Source organism: Odontesthes bonariensis, chromosome 13 (genome assembly GCF_027942865.1).
Source record: "Odontesthes bonariensis isolate fOdoBon6 chromosome 13, fOdoBon6.hap1, whole genome shotgun sequence".
Lineage (NCBI taxonomy): Eukaryota > Metazoa > Chordata > Actinopteri > Atheriniformes > Atherinopsidae > Odontesthes > Odontesthes bonariensis.
Window position 1 is genome coordinate 832,501 of NC_134518.1, and position 16,505 is coordinate 849,005.

The 16,505-nt window shown below is 44.0% G+C and overlaps 2 protein-coding genes across 3 annotated transcripts in view; one reads left to right on the plus strand and one right to left on the minus strand.

Moving 5' to 3' along the window:
- Window positions 1-748, minus strand: part of hars (histidyl-tRNA synthetase) — a 26,261-nt gene extending 25,513 nt beyond the window's left edge. Inside the window, exon 1 of one of the 2 annotated variants that reach the window (XM_075480782.1) lies at window positions 592-748. In XM_075480782.1, coding sequence (XP_075336897.1) covers window positions 592-681 — 90 coding nt within the window. In that variant the 5' untranslated portion in view covers window positions 682-748. The remainder of the gene's footprint in view (window positions 1-591) is intronic. The other variant, XM_075480781.1, reaches the window with a different exon arrangement.
- A 3,561-nt stretch (window positions 749-4,309) lies between these two features.
- Window positions 4,310-16,505, plus strand: part of ugl (ureidoglycolate lyase) — a 46,696-nt gene continuing 34,500 nt past the window's right edge. Inside the window, exons 1-4 of the mRNA XM_075480449.1 lie at window positions 4,310-4,432; window positions 4,509-4,727; window positions 5,001-5,091; window positions 5,222-5,298. Of these exons, the coding sequence (XP_075336564.1) occupies window positions 4,316-4,432; window positions 4,509-4,727; window positions 5,001-5,091; window positions 5,222-5,298 (504 nt within the window). The 5' untranslated portion in view covers window positions 4,310-4,315. The remainder of the gene's footprint in view (window positions 4,433-4,508; window positions 4,728-5,000; window positions 5,092-5,221; window positions 5,299-16,505) is intronic.

Genomic DNA, 16,505 nt, shown 5'->3' on the forward strand with positions numbered 1-16,505 from the left:
GGAATAAAATGTATGACCGTTTAGGGCTTCCGTACTTTAGAAAACTTTACCGCTCGTTGTCCGTTGAAGTGCTATATATATATAAAACACACACACACACACACACATATATGAGCCTGTGTGTGGGCTCAGGTGGCCAGCTAAACCGTGTTAGCATGGCCGCCGGTTAGCCGCTCCAGCCCGGCTAACTACAAGCTAGCAGCCGGCTGAAAAGAAACACAGTAACCAGCACTTTGCGATTATCTGAAATCTCAGAGGCTGAAATAAGATTAGTGTGTCAGCTAGTTCTGAAACACTGATCATATTTAGAGGAATTCGATTTGTCATGAACAGAATATTGAACAACGGTTTTCTAAATGGCTGACCTTTTCTTATAGTCATGAGAGACACTGGACGTTTGTAATGGCTTATAGCTGAAGAATAACGCATTATTATGCAGGCCGGTACTTTTCCTGGTAGTTTCCAGCTGTTAGTTTCCAGCTGTGTGTTTCGCTCTCCTTTCTGTGGGATAACACGCGCGTGACGCTGGCCGCGTGTTACGAGCTCGCGTTGACATGAATGTAAATGTGAAACACAAACATGAGCGCTGACCTGCTCTTTGTTCGCCTTCTGGGACTTTAACCTCCGCACGACTTCGCCTTGGCTTTTAATGGCCTCTTGAATCTGAGCCTTGTCCTCCATAGCCTTTCACTCAGGTGCTGCTGAGCCCGCAGCTGTCAAAATGATGGGTGAAGTAAAACGGAAGCGGAAGTACATATTACTTCCGTTGAATATTTTCGAACTAAAAGCCTATCTAGCACTTTTTCCAAAGCGGCGGAAGCACATGGCTGCAGGCTCAGGGTGTTTGTGGCAGCATAAAGTAAAGTAGTTCACTTTAGAGTGCGAACACACACCGGGATGTTTACACTGAATATGTATCTCTACCAAAACTGGCAAACATCAAACTGTCCCATTTTGGCTCAACCAATAACAAACCTTCAGTCATATTAAAACTTAATGTTTTGTTTGTTCAATTACTTGTTCATTCTATAGATTAATGTCTCCACACACAATGTTTCCGAGAGCTATCCTTTGAGCTTGAAAATATACTCAACAAGCAAGAACGTCACTAAATCTCAGAAAGGGAAGGGGAACCAACTCTGATATTATTACTTTTATTTCTTTTTCTAAAGTCTGATCCTCCGGCCGTCACCGCAGGGAGATGCATGATGGATGTAAGATGCTGCAGGATGCTAACGCTCTGCAGATCAATTGGTCGAATTATTTGCCTTCCAACTGGCATTAAAGCAAGATTTTAATAAGAAAAGTGAAAAGCTATTCTATATTTGGGCGGATGGGTTGAATTTGAATTCATGTACAGTCTTTCCTTCTCTTTATTGAGAACTTTTTTTTAAAAGAAAAATGAAAAAAGCATCAGGTCTCTTTATTGCTCTGATTCCTCCTCACTGCTGCAGCTGCTCTGAGCTGCTCTTTCAGAGATGTGTAGTTTCCTCTCTTTCAGTTTCTCACAGCTGGGCCTGTCAGCAGTACAGCAGAAACATTCAGAGGACATTCAGAGAGTGGGTCCAAGTTAAGCTCATTTTCATCTACATTTGGTCAATTATATTCCTGTTTATTCTTCCACATGATTTGATAGACTGACTGATGAGAGTGTTTAGATAGCCTGAAACATTTCCATATGAGACTTTAAACGTCACCTGAAACAAACGCCTTCCTGTTCAAACACGGCCCGAAAGAGTAAACATTCAAAGTCCACATCTGTGGAGTGAACACACCTGACTTCGGGGCTTTTGTGAGTATGACTGTTCTATTCTATTTTCAGCTAAATAGGAATAATTGGCTATAAATGAGGCAGCATTATGTCTGACACACCGGGATGTTTACACTGAATATGTATCTCTACCAAAACTGGCAAACATCAAACTGTCCCATTTTGGCTCAACCAATAACAAACCTTCAGTCATATTAAAACTTAATGTTTTGTTTGTTCAATTACTTGTTCATTCTATAGATTAATGTCTCCACACACAATGTTTCCGAGAGCTATCCTTTGAGCTTGAAAATATACTCAACAAGCAAGAACGTCACTAAATCTCAGAAAGGGAAGGCAGCTTTAAAAGTGTGTCACACAACAGGCTTCCATGTGTTTCACTGCTTCAGCATTCTGCTGTAGTAAAAGAGAGCGGCAGAAAGAGAACCAGCAAGCTGTCTTCTGTAGAGCTAAAACCATCCGTCTGTTACAAAAAGAATTAGCAGCTGTGTCGGTCATTAATTAACCTGGAGATAAACCAGTGATGACAGTAACTGTTGCAGAGTGAGGGACGAGCCGGTTACACCTGAGGACACAGTACGTTTCCAGAACAAATGGTTTTTATTTACCCAAAAGAAATGCAGAATACACCAAATCAACTAACTACACAGGACCCTTAAAAGATGTCAAATGAACAAAACTGAACTTAAATCATTGCAGAAACTTCACCAACACTGATGTAGACTATACTTGGAATGTTCATTCATTGGTCTTAAAGTGTTGGTGAAATAAAGACGGATAAAGCCTTATTCAGAGGCTGTAGTGTCTCTGCCCTGTTCTCTCTGTTATATGGATATACGCAGATCTCCAGAGATCTAAATATCTTCAGAAGGACGCAGACTTTCACCAAACTGTTATCGGTGAGTAGATGTAGGTATTTTATGACAGAAATAAGGTCCAGGTTTAAAAAAAACAAAGTCCTCCTTTAACACACATTTGTCCAGAGGATTCTGAAAACACCCTAACCCTTCAAGATATGAAGGGAAAGACATGACATAAACGTATGGTATGAAGAAAGTCAAATAAACAAACAGTGCGCATGTGTCAACTCGTGTGCAGCCTGTTGCAGTCGCTCCCGTTTACTTTCTCGTATTTTACCACTTTTGTTACTTTTCGTGTGTTTTTAAACTTTTATTTTACACTATTTATTAAGGAATTTCCTGAAAGGGATTAATAAAGTGATTCTGATTCTGATTCTGATTCTGATTCATTACATAACAGATAACGGTTGGGCCTCTCAAATTCAGATGGATATCTGTAAAGTTATGATATATGAATAAAGGACCAGACAAATTATTTTCCTGTGTTAACCATGGAGTACAAACAGAAATAGCAGGAAACATCAGTTAACAGTTGTATTACTTCATATAAATGTCTAGTTACTGAATTAATTTAGACTGAACTATTCAATACAACAGACAATCAGGGGGCAGTGTGGCTCTATAGAAACGAGTCATTTTTCTAAATAATCATTTCTCCTTATTTTTTCAAGTATGATCGGGAAGGGGTCTTAAAATGCAGCTTGTGATTTCACTGAGAACCTGAAAGAAAATGTACAAAGATATAGGCACATTTAATGCAGTTTTAAGATTCAACTGAAAGGAAAGTATTTTGAAAGTTCTGTGTCTGGCTGAATCAAAGCAGATAGGTGTCACCTTTGACTTACTTTGTCCAGATAAGGAAGGGAGCACAGTTGGTCTGGTGATTCTCCAATCATCTTCTTTGTTTGTTCAACTTAGTTAGCATCAAGGTTTTAATGCTTTAGCCATAAGTTTATGGGGAGGTCTGGGGTAAATCAGATGATCTCTGGCTCATGCTTGGTGTGGAAATCCCCCATCTCTACACAAACATTACCACACAGGTTTCATATTAAATCCACACTTGAGTTCACTACATATGTATATATGTATGTATGTATGTATGTGTATATATTTGTTTCTTCTTTTTTTTTAACAAGAACACTCGTTTTTTTGTTTTATTTTTATTTTTTTCTCCTTTTTTACATAACTACGGTTATATTTATGTTTTGCTTCACTGTATAATCAAAGAAAGTTTGGAAGGGTTGCAAACCAAACAATATTCAAGATACTTTATTGGGAACAACATGCATCATAACTAACAATGAAATTTATTGTGCATGGTGTCAGCTCAATTTGCAAAATTAAGCATGTAAAACTATTTACAGTAAAATAAAATAGAGTCAATTCAACTCTGGTTGTGTGCAAATCAGCACAAACACCTCATACCAACTATCAAGCACGGAGGTGGAGGGCTGATGATCTGGGGTGCAGCATCTGTTGTTCACCAGCTCTGCCATCAGCCACACAGAGCTGGTGTTCAGTGACCTCTCTTTCAGCACTCTTATGTTTGTAAAGGCTTAACTCACAATTGGTCCACGTGTGAGGCTTACATATTTTTTTGTTTGAATTCATATGTCCTCTCCATCATCAGGAGCCATAGAAAAATGAGTGACTGCAAACTTGTTGTCCACAGGGTCCAATCAGCATGGAGCTTTCACCTCCTCCCTCAGGCCTAGCAGCAGAATATGCTACGCTTTTCACCACTGACTGTTTCCACTTCCTGTATGAGCTGATCTCCACATTTGATGAGGAGGTGGATCAGGTAGAGGAAATAAAAAGCTTTTTTTACTGAATTCTTAACTCATGATAAGTTATCTAGCCTTCTCCTTTCTCCTCAGATCCTGCAGCTGAGAGCGTCCAGAAAGGCCAACTTGGATCTTTCAGGAGACCTTCCAAACTTCCTGGAAAGCACCGCACATATCAGGAGAGACCCAGTCTGGAGGGTACTCCCGGTGCCCCTCAGGCTGCAAAAAAGACATGTTGATATTGGGGATATGGCCCCCTGTGATACGCAGCGCTTCATCAGAGCGCTCCAATCACCAGCACAGGGCATACAGGTACTTCAAATACAAATCATTTGCTGAGCATATGTCCTATAGTTGCACAAATAATGATCCATACAGCAACTTTTGGGCTCACCTCCCATTAGCCTCAGTATAAGACCTGATCGTGGAGCCCAGTATCGATTCTTCCTTCATACATCCAGTCTCACAGAGCTCCACAGAGATACTGCAAAGCCTCCATTTTCTCAGGGTTGTTCAAAACAAAAACTGCCTCCAGTTCTGATCCCCGTAGTACAACTGCAGACTTTGTTGAAATCCTCTCCTCAGGTGGACTTTGATGATGGAAACTGCCCCACATTTTACAACCAGATCAAGAGCATTCACAATGTAATGCAGGCCGTGAACAACCAGCTCCCTGGTGAGTACTTTCCTTCACTATACTTCATATACAGTAGTATCGAAGTGAATCAAGTAGGATCACAGCAGAACTCGTTGCTTGTATTTCTATAAGCTTTGCTTTTCTTCTGCCTCCCACCATATGAGAGAAGATGTTCCCCACATATCTCAGGCTCCAGTGCTGATGCTGCGTCCCCGTGCCTGGAACATGGTGGAGCACAACATGATGGTAATGGAACATCTCCTCCACTTACCTTCTCTCTCTTCCTCTATTTATTCGCTGCTTCTTTGGACACATCATTCTACTTATTCAGGTCTTGTCTTTAGTATTGTTTTTAGCCCTCATGCAGCATGTGGTTGGACAGCAAACACGATGCAGTGGTGATAAGAGCAAAGACAGGCTGTGTTCCGTTGCTGGGATTGGCACAGCTTGATCACATAGACAGCTAGCTTTCTGTTCGGTGCCCGATCAGCCGAGAACTCTATCTGCTGAAGGAAGTAAAGCTCACAAAAGAAATCTTTTGATGTGTAAAGTTATTTGTACCAATGCACATTAAAGCAGCAGCTAACGCTAGTAGCTCACCACAGGAGATAATAATACAACAGGATTATAAACTCCATTGCTGGCAAACTAAAGTCTCAGACAAGAAAAAATAGTTACGGTAAGAAGAATGCAAATCTCAAAATACACTGACTCTAAAATGACACAAAAAATGTTGTCTCAAGGCACTTCAATAGTACTGTCCAATTCAAGCCAATTAGAGTCCAATTCCCTGTAATCAATCCAATTCATGAAATTCAAAATTAGTCCAATTCGTTCATATAGAGCCAATTCAAAAACAGTTTCCTAGCTAAGGAAACCAACAGATTGCACCGAAACTTTTTTTTTTTTCGGTTCAATCTCCCGTCCTGAGCGTGCCTGAGGCGACTGTGGAGAGAAACGACTCCCTTTGAACAGGAAGAAACCTCTGGCAGAACCAGAACCAGGAAGGGTGGCCATCCGCCTCCACCAGCTGGGGTTTGAGAAGACAGAAAAGAGTCAAGTCAAGTCAAGTTTATTTATATAGCGCATTTCAGACACAAGTGCAATTCAATGTGCTTCACATTAAAAAAGGAAAAAGAATAAGAAGAATAAACGTAAAAAAAAAAAAAAAAGAGAATTAAAAAACTTAAAACACCAAGGTAAAAACATTGAATAATTAGAATAAGAAAGATTAAAACATATCAACATGAATCACAGAAGATTAAAAAACCTTAAGATAAGACATTAAAACAGATCATTTGCTTTAAAAAAAAAAAAAGGGATTAAAATGCTGTTATGTGAAGGCCTCGGAGAACAGCTCTGTCTTTAGTCTTGATTTAAAAATGTTAATGGTGGGTGCATTTTTGACAAATTCTGGGAGCTGGTTCCAGTGCTTAGTAGCATAGTGACTAAGAGCTGCCTCTCCACACTTCGTGTTTACTTTTGGAATTACCAGCAAATTCTTCTCTACTGATCTTAGTGTCCTGGTTGGTGTATATCTCTGAAACATATCGAGTAGATAGCTGGGACCCCTGCCATTTAAAGATTTAAAAACAATGAGCAATGCCTTAAAATCAATTCTGTAGCTCACTGGGAGCCAGTGCAGCGATCTCAAAACTGGTGTTATGTGGTCAAACTTCTTTGTTCTCGTAAGAACCCTTGCTGCAGTATTTTGGATTAATTGAAGCAGCTTTATGGTCTTTTTGGAGAGACCTGTCAAAAGGCTATTACAGTAATCGATCCTACTAGTAATAAAGGCATGGATTAGCTTCTCCAGATCATGATATGACATGAGGCCTCTGAGCTGAGTGATGTTTTTTTAGATGGTAGAATGCAGACTTAGTAATGGCCTTCATATGACTTAAAATTTAGGTCACTGTCAATAATGACACCGAGGTTTTTAACTGAGTCCTTAGCCTTCAGGCCCTTTGTTTCAAGAACAGTAGCGATCTTTAGTCTCTCCTCCCTTTTTCCAAATATAATTACTTCAGTTTTATTCTTGTTCAGCTGGAGGAAGTTGTGTGACATCCAGTTGTTTATTTGGTCAATGCAGTGATATAGTGAGTTCAGAGGGGCGTAGTCATTGGGGGATATAGATTAATAGAGTTGGGTGTCGTCAGCATAACTATGGTAATTTATTGAGTTATTGCTGATAATTTGTCCGAGTGGCAACATGTAGAGGTTAAACAATAGCGGTCCCAGGATAGAGCCCTGGGGGAACCCGCAATGGAAACACTGGAAACATTTATTTCATCATAAGTTCCGTTTCAATGTCACCAGCCTAAATCCCTGCAGTGCACAGTATCGTTTCAGGCTCAGGCCTGGTGTCTGTTTCAGAGTGTCTGCTTCAGAGTGTCTGCTTCAGAGTGTCTGTTTCAGAGTGTTTGTTTCAGAGTGTCTGCTTCAGAGTGTCTGCTTCAGAGTGTTTGTTTCAGAGTGTTTGTTTCAGAGTGTCTGCTTCAGAGTGTCTGCTTCAGAGTGTCTGCTTCAGAGTGTCTGCTTCAGAGTGTCTGTTTCAGAGTGTTTGTTTCAGAGTGTCTGCTTCAGAGTGTCTGTTTCAGAGTGTCTGTTTCAGAGTGTCTGCTTCAGAGTGTCTGCTTCAGAGTGTCTGTTTCAGAGTGTCTGTTTCAGAGTGTCTGCTTCAGAGTGTCTGCTTCAGAGTGTCTGCTTCAGAGTGTCTGCTTCAGAGTGTCTGCTTCAGAGTGTCTGCTTCAGAGTGTTTGTTTCAGAGTGTCTGTTTCAGAGTGTCTGCTTCAGAGTGTCTGTTTCAGAGTGTCTGCTTCAGAGTGTCTGCTTCAGAGTGTCTGCTTCAGAGTGTCTGTTTCAGAGTGTCTGCTTCAGAGTGTCTGCTTCAGAGTGTCTGCTTCAGAGTGTCTGTTTCAGAGTGTCTGTTTCAGAGTGTCTGTTTCAGAGTGTCTGCTTCAGAGTGTCTGCTTCAGAGTGTCTGTTTCAGAGTGTCTGCTTCAGAGTGTCTGCTTCAGAGTGTCTGTTTCAGAGTGTCTGCTTCAGAGCGTCTGTTTCAGAGCGTCTGCTTCAGAGCGTCTGCTTCAGAGTGTCTGCTTCAGAGTGTCTGCTTCAGAGTGTCTGCTTCAGAGTGTTTGCTTCAGAGTGTCTGTTTCAGAGTGTCTGCTTCAGAGTGTCTGTTTCAGAGTGTCTGCTTCAGAGTGTCTGCTTCAGAGTGTCTGCTTCAGAGTGTCTGCTTCAGAGTGTCTGCTTCAGAGTGTTTGCTTCAGAGTGTCTGTTTCAGAGTGTCTGCTTCAGAGTGTCTGTTTCAGAGTGTCTGCTTCAGAGTGTCTGCTTCAGAGTGTCTGTTTCAGAGTGTCTGCTTCAGAGTGTCTGCTTCAGAGTGTCTGCTTCAGAGTGTCTGCTTCAGAGTGTCTGTTTCAGAGTGTCTGCTTCAGAGTGTCTGCTTCAGAGTGTCTGTTTCAGAGTGTCTGCTTCAGAGTGTCTGTTTCAGAGTGTCTGCTTCAGAGTGTCTGCTTCAGAGTGTCTGTTTCAGAGTGTCTGCTTCAGAGTGTCTGTTTCAGTGTCTGTTTCAGAGTGTCTGCTTCAGAGTGTCTGTTTCAGAGTGTCTGCTTCAGAGTGTCTGCTTCAGAGTGTATGTTTCAGAGTGTCTGCTTCAGAGTGTCTGCTTCAGAGTGTCTGCTTCAGAGTGTCTGCTTCAGAGTGTCTGCTTCAGAGTGTCTGTTTCAGAGTGTCTGCTTCAGAGTGTCTGCTTCAGAGTGTTTGTTTCAGAGTGTTTGTTTCAGAGTGTCTGCTTCAGAGTGTCTGTTTCAGAGTGTCTGTTTCAGAGTGTCTGTTTCAGAGTGTCTGTTTCAGAGTGTCTGCTTCAGAGTGTCTGCTTCAGAGTGTCTGTTTCAGAGTGTCTGTTTCAGAGTGTCTGTTTCAGAGTGTCTGTTTCAGAGTGTCTGCTTCAGAGTGTCTGCTTCAGAGTGTCTGTTTCAGAGTGTCTGTTTCAGAGTGTCTGCTTCAGAGTGTCTGCTTCAGAGTGTCTGCTTCAGAGTGTCTGCTTCAGAGTGTCTGCTTCAGAGTGTCTGCTTCAGAGTGTCTGCTTCAGAGTGTTTGTTTCAGAGTGTCTGTTTCAGAGTGTCTGTTTCAGAGTGTCTGTTTCAGAGTGTCTGCTTCAGAGCGTCTGCTTCAGAGTGTCTGCTTCAGAGTGTTTGCTTCAGAGTGTCTGTTTCAGAGTGTCTGCTTCAGAGTGTCTGTTTCAGAGTGTCTGCTTCAGAGTGTCTGCTTCAGAGTGTCTGCTTCAGAGTGTCTGCTTCAGAGTGTCTGCTTCAGAGTGTTTGCTTCAGAGTGTCTGTTTCAGAGTGTCTGCTTCAGAGTGTCTGTTTCAGAGTGTCTGCTTCAGAGTGTCTGCTTCAGAGTGTCTGTTTCAGAGTGTCTGCTTCAGAGTGTCTGCTTCAGAGTGTCTGCTTCAGAGTGTCTGCTTCAGAGTGTCTGTTTCAGAGTGTCTGCTTCAGAGTGTCTGCTTCAGAGTGTCTGTTTCAGAGTGTCTGCTTCAGAGTGTCTGTTTCAGAGTGTCTGCTTCAGAGTGTCTGCTTCAGAGTGTCTGTTTCAGAGTGTCTGCTTCAGAGTGTCTGTTTCAGTGTCTGTTTCAGAGTGTCTGCTTCAGAGTGTCTGTTTCAGAGTGTCTGCTTCAGAGTGTCTGCTTCAGAGTGTATGTTTCAGAGTGTCTGCTTCAGAGTGTCTGCTTCAGAGTGTCTGCTTCAGAGTGTCTGCTTCAGAGTGTCTGTTTCAGAGTGTCTGTTTCAGAGTGTCTGCTTCAGAGTGTCTGCTTCAGAGTGTTTGTTTCAGAGTGTTTGTTTCAGAGTGTCTGCTTCAGAGTGTCTGTTTCAGAGTGTCTGTTTCAGAGTGTCTGTTTCAGAGTGTCTGTTTCAGAGTGTCTGCTTCAGAGTGTCTGCTTCAGAGTGTCTGTTTCAGAGTGTCTGCTTCAGAGTGTCTGCTTCAGAGTGTCTGCTTCAGAGTGTCTGCTTCAGAGTGTCTGTTTCAGATTGTCTGCTTCAGATTGTCTGCTTCAGAGTGTCTGCTTCAGAGTGTCTGCTTCAGAGTGTCTGTTTCAGAGTGTCTGCTTCAGAGTGTCTGCTTCAGAGTGTCTGCTTCAGAGTGTCTGTTTCAGATTGTCTGCTTCAGAGTGTCTGCTTCAGAATGTCTGCTTCAGAGTGTCTGCTTCAGAGTGTCTGCTTCAGAGTGTCTGTTTCAGAGTGTCTGTTTCAGAGTGTCTGTTTCAGAGTGTTTGCTTCAGAGTGTCTGTTTCAGAGTGTCTGCTTCAGAGTGTCTCGTTCAGAGTGTCCTGTTTCAGAGTGTCTGCTTCAGAGTGTCTCGTTCAGAGTGTCTGTTTCAGAGTGTCTGCTTCAGAGTGTCTGCTTCAGAGTGTCTGTTTCAGAGTGTCTGCTTCAGAGTGTCTGTTTCAGAGTGTCTGTTTCAGAGTGTCTGCTTCAGAGTGTCTGTTTCAGAGTGTTTGTTTCAGAGTGTCTGCTTCAGAGTGTCTGTTTCAGAGTGTCTGCTTCAGAGTGTCTCGTTCAGAGTGTCTGTTTCAGAGTGTTTGCTTCAGAGTGTCTGCTTCAGAGTGTCTGTTTCAGAGTGTTTGTTTCAGAGTGTCTGTTTCAGAGGTCTGCTTCAGAGTGTCTCGTTCAGAGTGTCTGTTCAGAGTGTCTGCTTCAGAGTGTCTCGTTCAGAGTGTCTGCTTCAGAGTGTCTGTTTCAGAGTGTCTGTTTCAGAGTGTATGTTTCAGAGTGTCTGCTTCAGAGTGTCTGTTTCAGAGTGTCTGCTTCAGAGTGTCTGCTTCAGAGTGTCTGCTTCAGAGTGTCTGTTCAGAGTGTTTGCTTCAGAGTGTCCTGTTTCAGAGTGTCTGTTTCAGAGTGTCTGCTTCAGAGTGTCTGCTTCAGAGTGTCTGTTTCAGAGTGTCTGCTTCAGAGTGTCTGTTTCAGAGTGTCTGTTCAGAGTGTCTCGTTCAGAGTGTCTGCTTCAGAGTGTCTGTTTCAGAGTGTCTGTTTCAGAGTGTATGTTTCAGGGTGTCTGCTTCAGAGTGTCTGTTTCAGAGTGTCTGCTTCAGAGTGTCTGTTTCAGAGTGTCTGCTTCAGAGTGTCTGCTTCAGAGTGTCTGCTTCAGAGTGTCTGCTTCAGAGTGTCTCTTCAGAGTGTCTGTTTCAGAGTGTCTGTTTCAGAGTGTCTGCTTCAGAGTGTCTGCTTCAGAGTGTCTGCTTCAGAGTGTCTGCTTCAGAGTGTCTGCTTCAGAGTGTCTGTTTCAGAGTGTCTGCTTCAGAGTGTCTGCTTCAGAGTGTCTGCTTCAGAGTGTTTGTTTCAGAGTGTCTGTTTCAGAGTGTCTGTTTCAGAGTGTCTGTTTCAGAGTGTCTGTTTCAGAGTGTCTGCTTCAGAGTGTCTGCTTCAGAGTGTCTGCTTCAGAGTGTCTGTTCAGAGGGTCTGCTTCAGAGTGTCTGCTTCAGAGTGTCTGCTTCAGAGTGTCTGCTTCAGAGTGTCTGTTTCAGAGTGTCTGTTTCAGAGTGTCTGTTTCAGAGTGTCTGCTTCAGAGTGTCTGCTTCAGAGTGTCTGCTTCAGAGTGTCTGCTTTCAGAGTGTCTGCTTCAGAGCGTCTGCTTCAGAGCGTCTGCTTCAGAGCGTCTGCTTCAGAGTGTCTGCTTCAGAGTGTCTGTTTCAGAGTGTCTGCTTCAGAGTGTCTGTTTCAGAGTGTCTGTTCAGAGTGTCAGCTTCAGAGTGTCTGTTTCAGAGTGTCTGTTTCAGAGCGTCTGATTCAGAGTGTCTGTTTCAGAGTGTCTGCTTCAGAGCGTCTGTTTCAGAGTGTCTGTTCAGAGCGTCTGCTTCAGAGTGTCTGCTTCAGAGTGTCTGCTTCAGAGTGTCTGTTTCAGAGTGTCTGTTTCAGAGTGTCTGTTCAGAGTGTCTGTTCAAGGTCGGTCTGCTTCAGAGTGTCTGTTTCAGAGTGTCTGTTCAGAGTGTCTGCTCAGAGTGTCTGCTTCAGAGTGTCTGCTTCAGAGTGTCTGCTTCAGAGTGTCTGCTTCAGAGTGTCTGCTTCAGAGTGTCTGCTTCAGAGTGTCTGCTTCAGAGTGTCTGTTCAGAGTGTCTGTTCAGAGTGTCTGTTTCAGAGTGTCTGTTTCAGAGTGTCTGTTTCAGAGTGTCTGCTTCAGAGTGTCTGCTTCAGAGTGTCTGTTCAGAGTGTCTGCTTCAGAGTGTCTGTTTCAGAGTGTCTGCTTCAGAGTGTCTGCTTCAGAGTGTCTGCTTCAGAGTGTCTGCTTCAGAGTGTCTGTTCAGAGTGTCTGTTTCAGAGTGTCTGTTTCAGAGTGTCTGCTTCAGAGTGTCTGTTTCAGAGTGTCTGTTCAGAGTGTCTGTTTCAGAGTGTCTGTTTCAGAGTGTCTGTTCAGAGTGTCTGCTTCAGAGTGTCTGCTTTCAGAGTGTCTGTCAGAGTGTCTGTTCAGAGTGTCTGCTTCAGAGTGTCTGCTTCAGAGTGTCTGCTTCAGAGTGTCTGCTTCAGAGTGTCTGCTTCAGAGTGTCTGCTTCAGAGTGTTGCTTCAGAGTGTCTGTTTCAGTGTCTGCTTCAGAGTGTCTGCTTCAGAGTGTCTGCTTCAGAGTGTCTGCTTCAGAGTGTCTGCTTCAGAGTGTCTGCTTCAGAGTGTCTGCTTCAGAGTGTCTGCTTCAGAGTGTCTGCTTCAGAGTGTCTGCTTCAGAGTGTCTGTTCAGAGTGTCTGTTTCAGAGTGTCTGCTTCAGAGGTCTGTCAGAGTGTCTGTCGGTTGCTTCAGAGTGTCTGCTTCAGAGTGTCTGTTTCAGAGTGTCTGCTTCAGAGTGTCTGCTTCAGAGTGTCTGCTTCAGAGCGTCTGTTTCAGAGTGTCTGCTTCAGAGTGTCTGCTTCAGAGTGTCTGCTTCAGAGTGTCTGCTTCAGAGTGTCTGTCTTCAGAGTGTCTGCTTCAGAGTGTCTGCTTCAGAGTGTCTGTTCAGAGTGTCTGCTTCAGAGTGTCTGCTGCTTCAGAGGTGTCTGCTTTCAGAGTGTCTGCTTCAGAGTGTCTGCTTCAGAGTGTCTGCTTCAGAGTGTCTGCTTCAGAGTGTCTGCTTCAGAGTGTCTGCTTCAGAGTGTCTGTTTCAGAGTGTCTGCTTCAGAGTGTCTGCTTCAGAGTGTCTGCTTCAGAGTGTCTGCTTCAGAGTGTCTGTTCAGAGTGTCTGCTTCAGAGTGTCTGCTTCAGAGTGTCTGCTTCAGAGTGTCTGTTCAGAGTGTCTGCTTCAGAGTGTCTGTTTCAGAGTGTCTGCTTCAGAGTGTCTGTTCAGAGTGTCTGTTTCAGAGTGTCTGTTTCAGAGTGTCTGCTTCAGTGTCTGTTCAGAGTGTCTGCTTCAGAGTGTCTGCTTCAGAGTGTCTTCAGAGTGTCTGCTTCAGAGTGTCTGCTTCAGAGTGTCTGTTTCAGAGCGTCTGCTTCAGAGTGTCTGCTTCAGAGTGTCTCGCTTCAGAGTGTCTGCTTCAGAGTGTCTGCTTCAGAGTGTCTGTTCAGAGTGTCTGCTTCAGAGTGTCTGCTTCAGAGTGTCTGCTTCAGAGTGTCTGCTTCAGAGTGTCTGTTTCAGAGTGTCTGCTTCAGAGTGTCTGCTTCAGAGTGTCTGCTTCAGAGTGTCAGTGTCGTTCAGAGTGTCTGCTTCAGAGTGTCTGCTTCAGAGTGTCTGCTTCAGAGTGTCTGCTTCAGAGTGTCTGCTTCAGAGTGTCTGCTTCAGAGTGTCTGCTTCAGAGTGTCTGCTTCAGAGTGTCTGTTCAGAGTGTCTGCTTCAGAGTGTCTGTTTCAGAGTGTCTGCTTCAGAGTGTCTGCTTCAGAGTGTCTGCTTCAGAGTGTCTGCTTCAGAGTGTCTGTTCAGAGTGTCTGTTTCAGAGTGTCTGCTTCAGAGTGTCTGCTTCAGAGTGTCTGCTTCAGAGTGTCTGCTTCAGAGTGTCTGTTTCAGAGTGTCTGTCTTCAGAGTGTCTGCTTCAGAGTGTCTGCTTCAGAGTGTCTGCTTTCAGAGTGTCTGCTTCAGAGTGTCTGTTTCAGAGTGTCTGCTTCAGAGTGTCTGTTCAGAGTGTCTGCTTCAGAGTGTCTGCTTCAGAGTGTCTGCTTCAGAGTGTCTGTTTCAGAGTGTCTGCTTCAGAGTGTCTGCTTCAGAGTGTCTGCTTCAGAGTGTCTGCTTCAGAGTGTCTGCTTCAGAGTGTCTGCTTCAGAGTGTCTGTTTCAGAGTGTCTGTTTCAGAGTGTCTGTTTCAGAGTGTCTGTGTTCAGAGTGTCTGCTTCAGAGTGTCTGTTTCAGAGTGTCTGTTTCAGAGTGTCTGCTTCAGAGTGTCTGCTTCAGAGTGTCTGCTTCAGAGTGTCTGCTTCAGAGTGTCTGCTTCAGAGTGTCTGCTTCAGAGTGTCAGAGTGTCTGCTTCAGAGTGTCTGCTTCAGAGTGTCTGCTTCAGAGTGTCTGCTTCAGAGTGTCTGCTTCAGAGTGTCTGCTTCAGAGTGTTTGTTTCAGAGTGTCTGTTTCAGAGTGTCTGTTTCAGAGTGTCTGTTTCAGAGTGTCTGCTTCAGAGCGTCTGCTTCAGAGTGTCTGCTTCAGAGTGTTTGCTTCAGAGTGTCTGTTTCAGAGTGTCTGCTTCAGAGTGTCTGTTTCAGAGTGTCTGCTTCAGAGTGTCTGCTTCAGAGTGTCTGCTTCAGAGTGTCTGCTTCAGAGTGTCTGCTTCAGAGTGTTTGCTTCAGAGTGTCTGTTTCAGAGTGTCTGCTTCAGAGTGTCTGTTTCAGAGTGTCTGCTTCAGAGTGTCTGCTTCAGAGTGTCTGTTTCAGAGTGTCTGCTTCAGAGTGTCTGCTTCAGAGTGTCTGCTTCAGAGTGTCTGCTTCAGAGTGTCTGTTTCAGAGTGTCTGCTTCAGAGTGTCTGCTTCAGAGTGTCTGTTTCAGAGTGTCTGCTTCAGAGTGTCTGTTTCAGAGTGTCTGCTTCAGAGTGTCTGCTTCAGAGTGTCTGTTTCAGAGTGTCTGCTTCAGAGTGTCTGTTTCAGTGTCTGTTTCAGAGTGTCTGCTTCAGAGTGTCTGTTTCAGAGTGTCTGCTTCAGAGTGTCTGCTTCAGAGTGTATGTTTCAGAGTGTCTGCTTCAGAGTGTCTGCTTCAGAGTGTCTGCTTCAGAGTGTCTGCTTCAGAGTGTCTGTTTCAGAGTGTCTGTTTCAGAGTGTCTGCTTCAGAGTGTCTGCTTCAGAGTGTTTGTTTCAGAGTGTTTGTTTCAGAGTGTCTGCTTCAGAGTGTCTGTTTCAGAGTGTCTGTTTCAGAGTGTCTGTTTCAGAGTGTCTGTTTCAGAGTGTCTGCTTCAGAGTGTCTGCTTCAGAGTGTCTGTTTCAGAGTGTCTGCTTCAGAGTGTCTGCTTCAGAGTGTCTGCTTCAGAGTGTCTGCTTCAGAGTGTCTGTTTCAGATTGTCTGCTTCAGATTGTCTGCTTCAGAGTGTCTGCTTCAGAGTGTCTGCTTCAGAGTGTCTGTTTCAGAGTGTCTGCTTCAGAGTGTCTGCTTCAGAGTGTCTGCTTCAGAGTGTCTGTTTCAGATTGTCTGCTTCAGAGTGTCTGCTTCAGAATGTCTGCTTCAGAGTGTCTGCTTCAGAGTGTCTGCTTCAGAGTGTCTGTTTCAGAGTGTCTGTTTCAGAGTGTCTGTTTCAGAGTGTTTGCTTCAGAGTGTCTGTTTCAGAGTGTCTGCTTCAGAGTGTCTCGTTCAGAGTGTCTGTTTCAGAGTGTCTGCTTCAGAGTGTCTCGTTCAGAGTGTCTGTTTCAGAGTGTCTGCTTCAGAGTGTCTGCTTCAGAGTGTCTGTTTCAGAGTGTCTGCTTCAGAGTGTCTGTTTCAGAGTGTCTGTTTCAGAGTGTCTGCTTCAGAGTGTCTGTTTCAGAGTGTTTGTTTCAGAGTGTCTGCTTCAGAGTGTCTGTTTCAGAGTGTCTGCTTCAGAGTGTCTCGTTCAGAGTGTCTGTTTCAGAGTGTTTGCTTCAGAGTGTCTGCTTCAGAGTGTCTGTTTCAGAGTGTTTGTTTCAGAGTGTCTGTTTCAGAGTGTCTGCTTCAGAGTGTCTCGTTCAGAGTGTCTGTTTCAGAGTGTCTGCTTCAGAGTGTCTCGTTCAGAGTGTCTGCTTCAGAGTGTCTGTTTCAGAGTGTCTGTTTCAGAGTGTATGTTTCAGAGTGTCTGCTTCAGAGTGTCTGTTTCAGAGTGTCTGCTTCAGAGTGTCTGCTTCAGAGTGTCTGCTTCAGAGTGTCTGTTTCAGAGTGTTTGCTTCAGAGTGTCTGTTTCAGAGTGTCTGTTTCAGAGTGTCTGCTTCAGAGTGTCTGCTTCAGAGTGTCTGTTTCAGAGTGTCTGCTTCAGAGTGTCTGTTTCAGAGTGTCTCGTTCAGAGTGTCTGCTTCAGAGTGTCTGTTTCAGAGTGTCTGTTTCAGAGTGTATGTTTCAGGGTGTCTGCTTCAGAGTG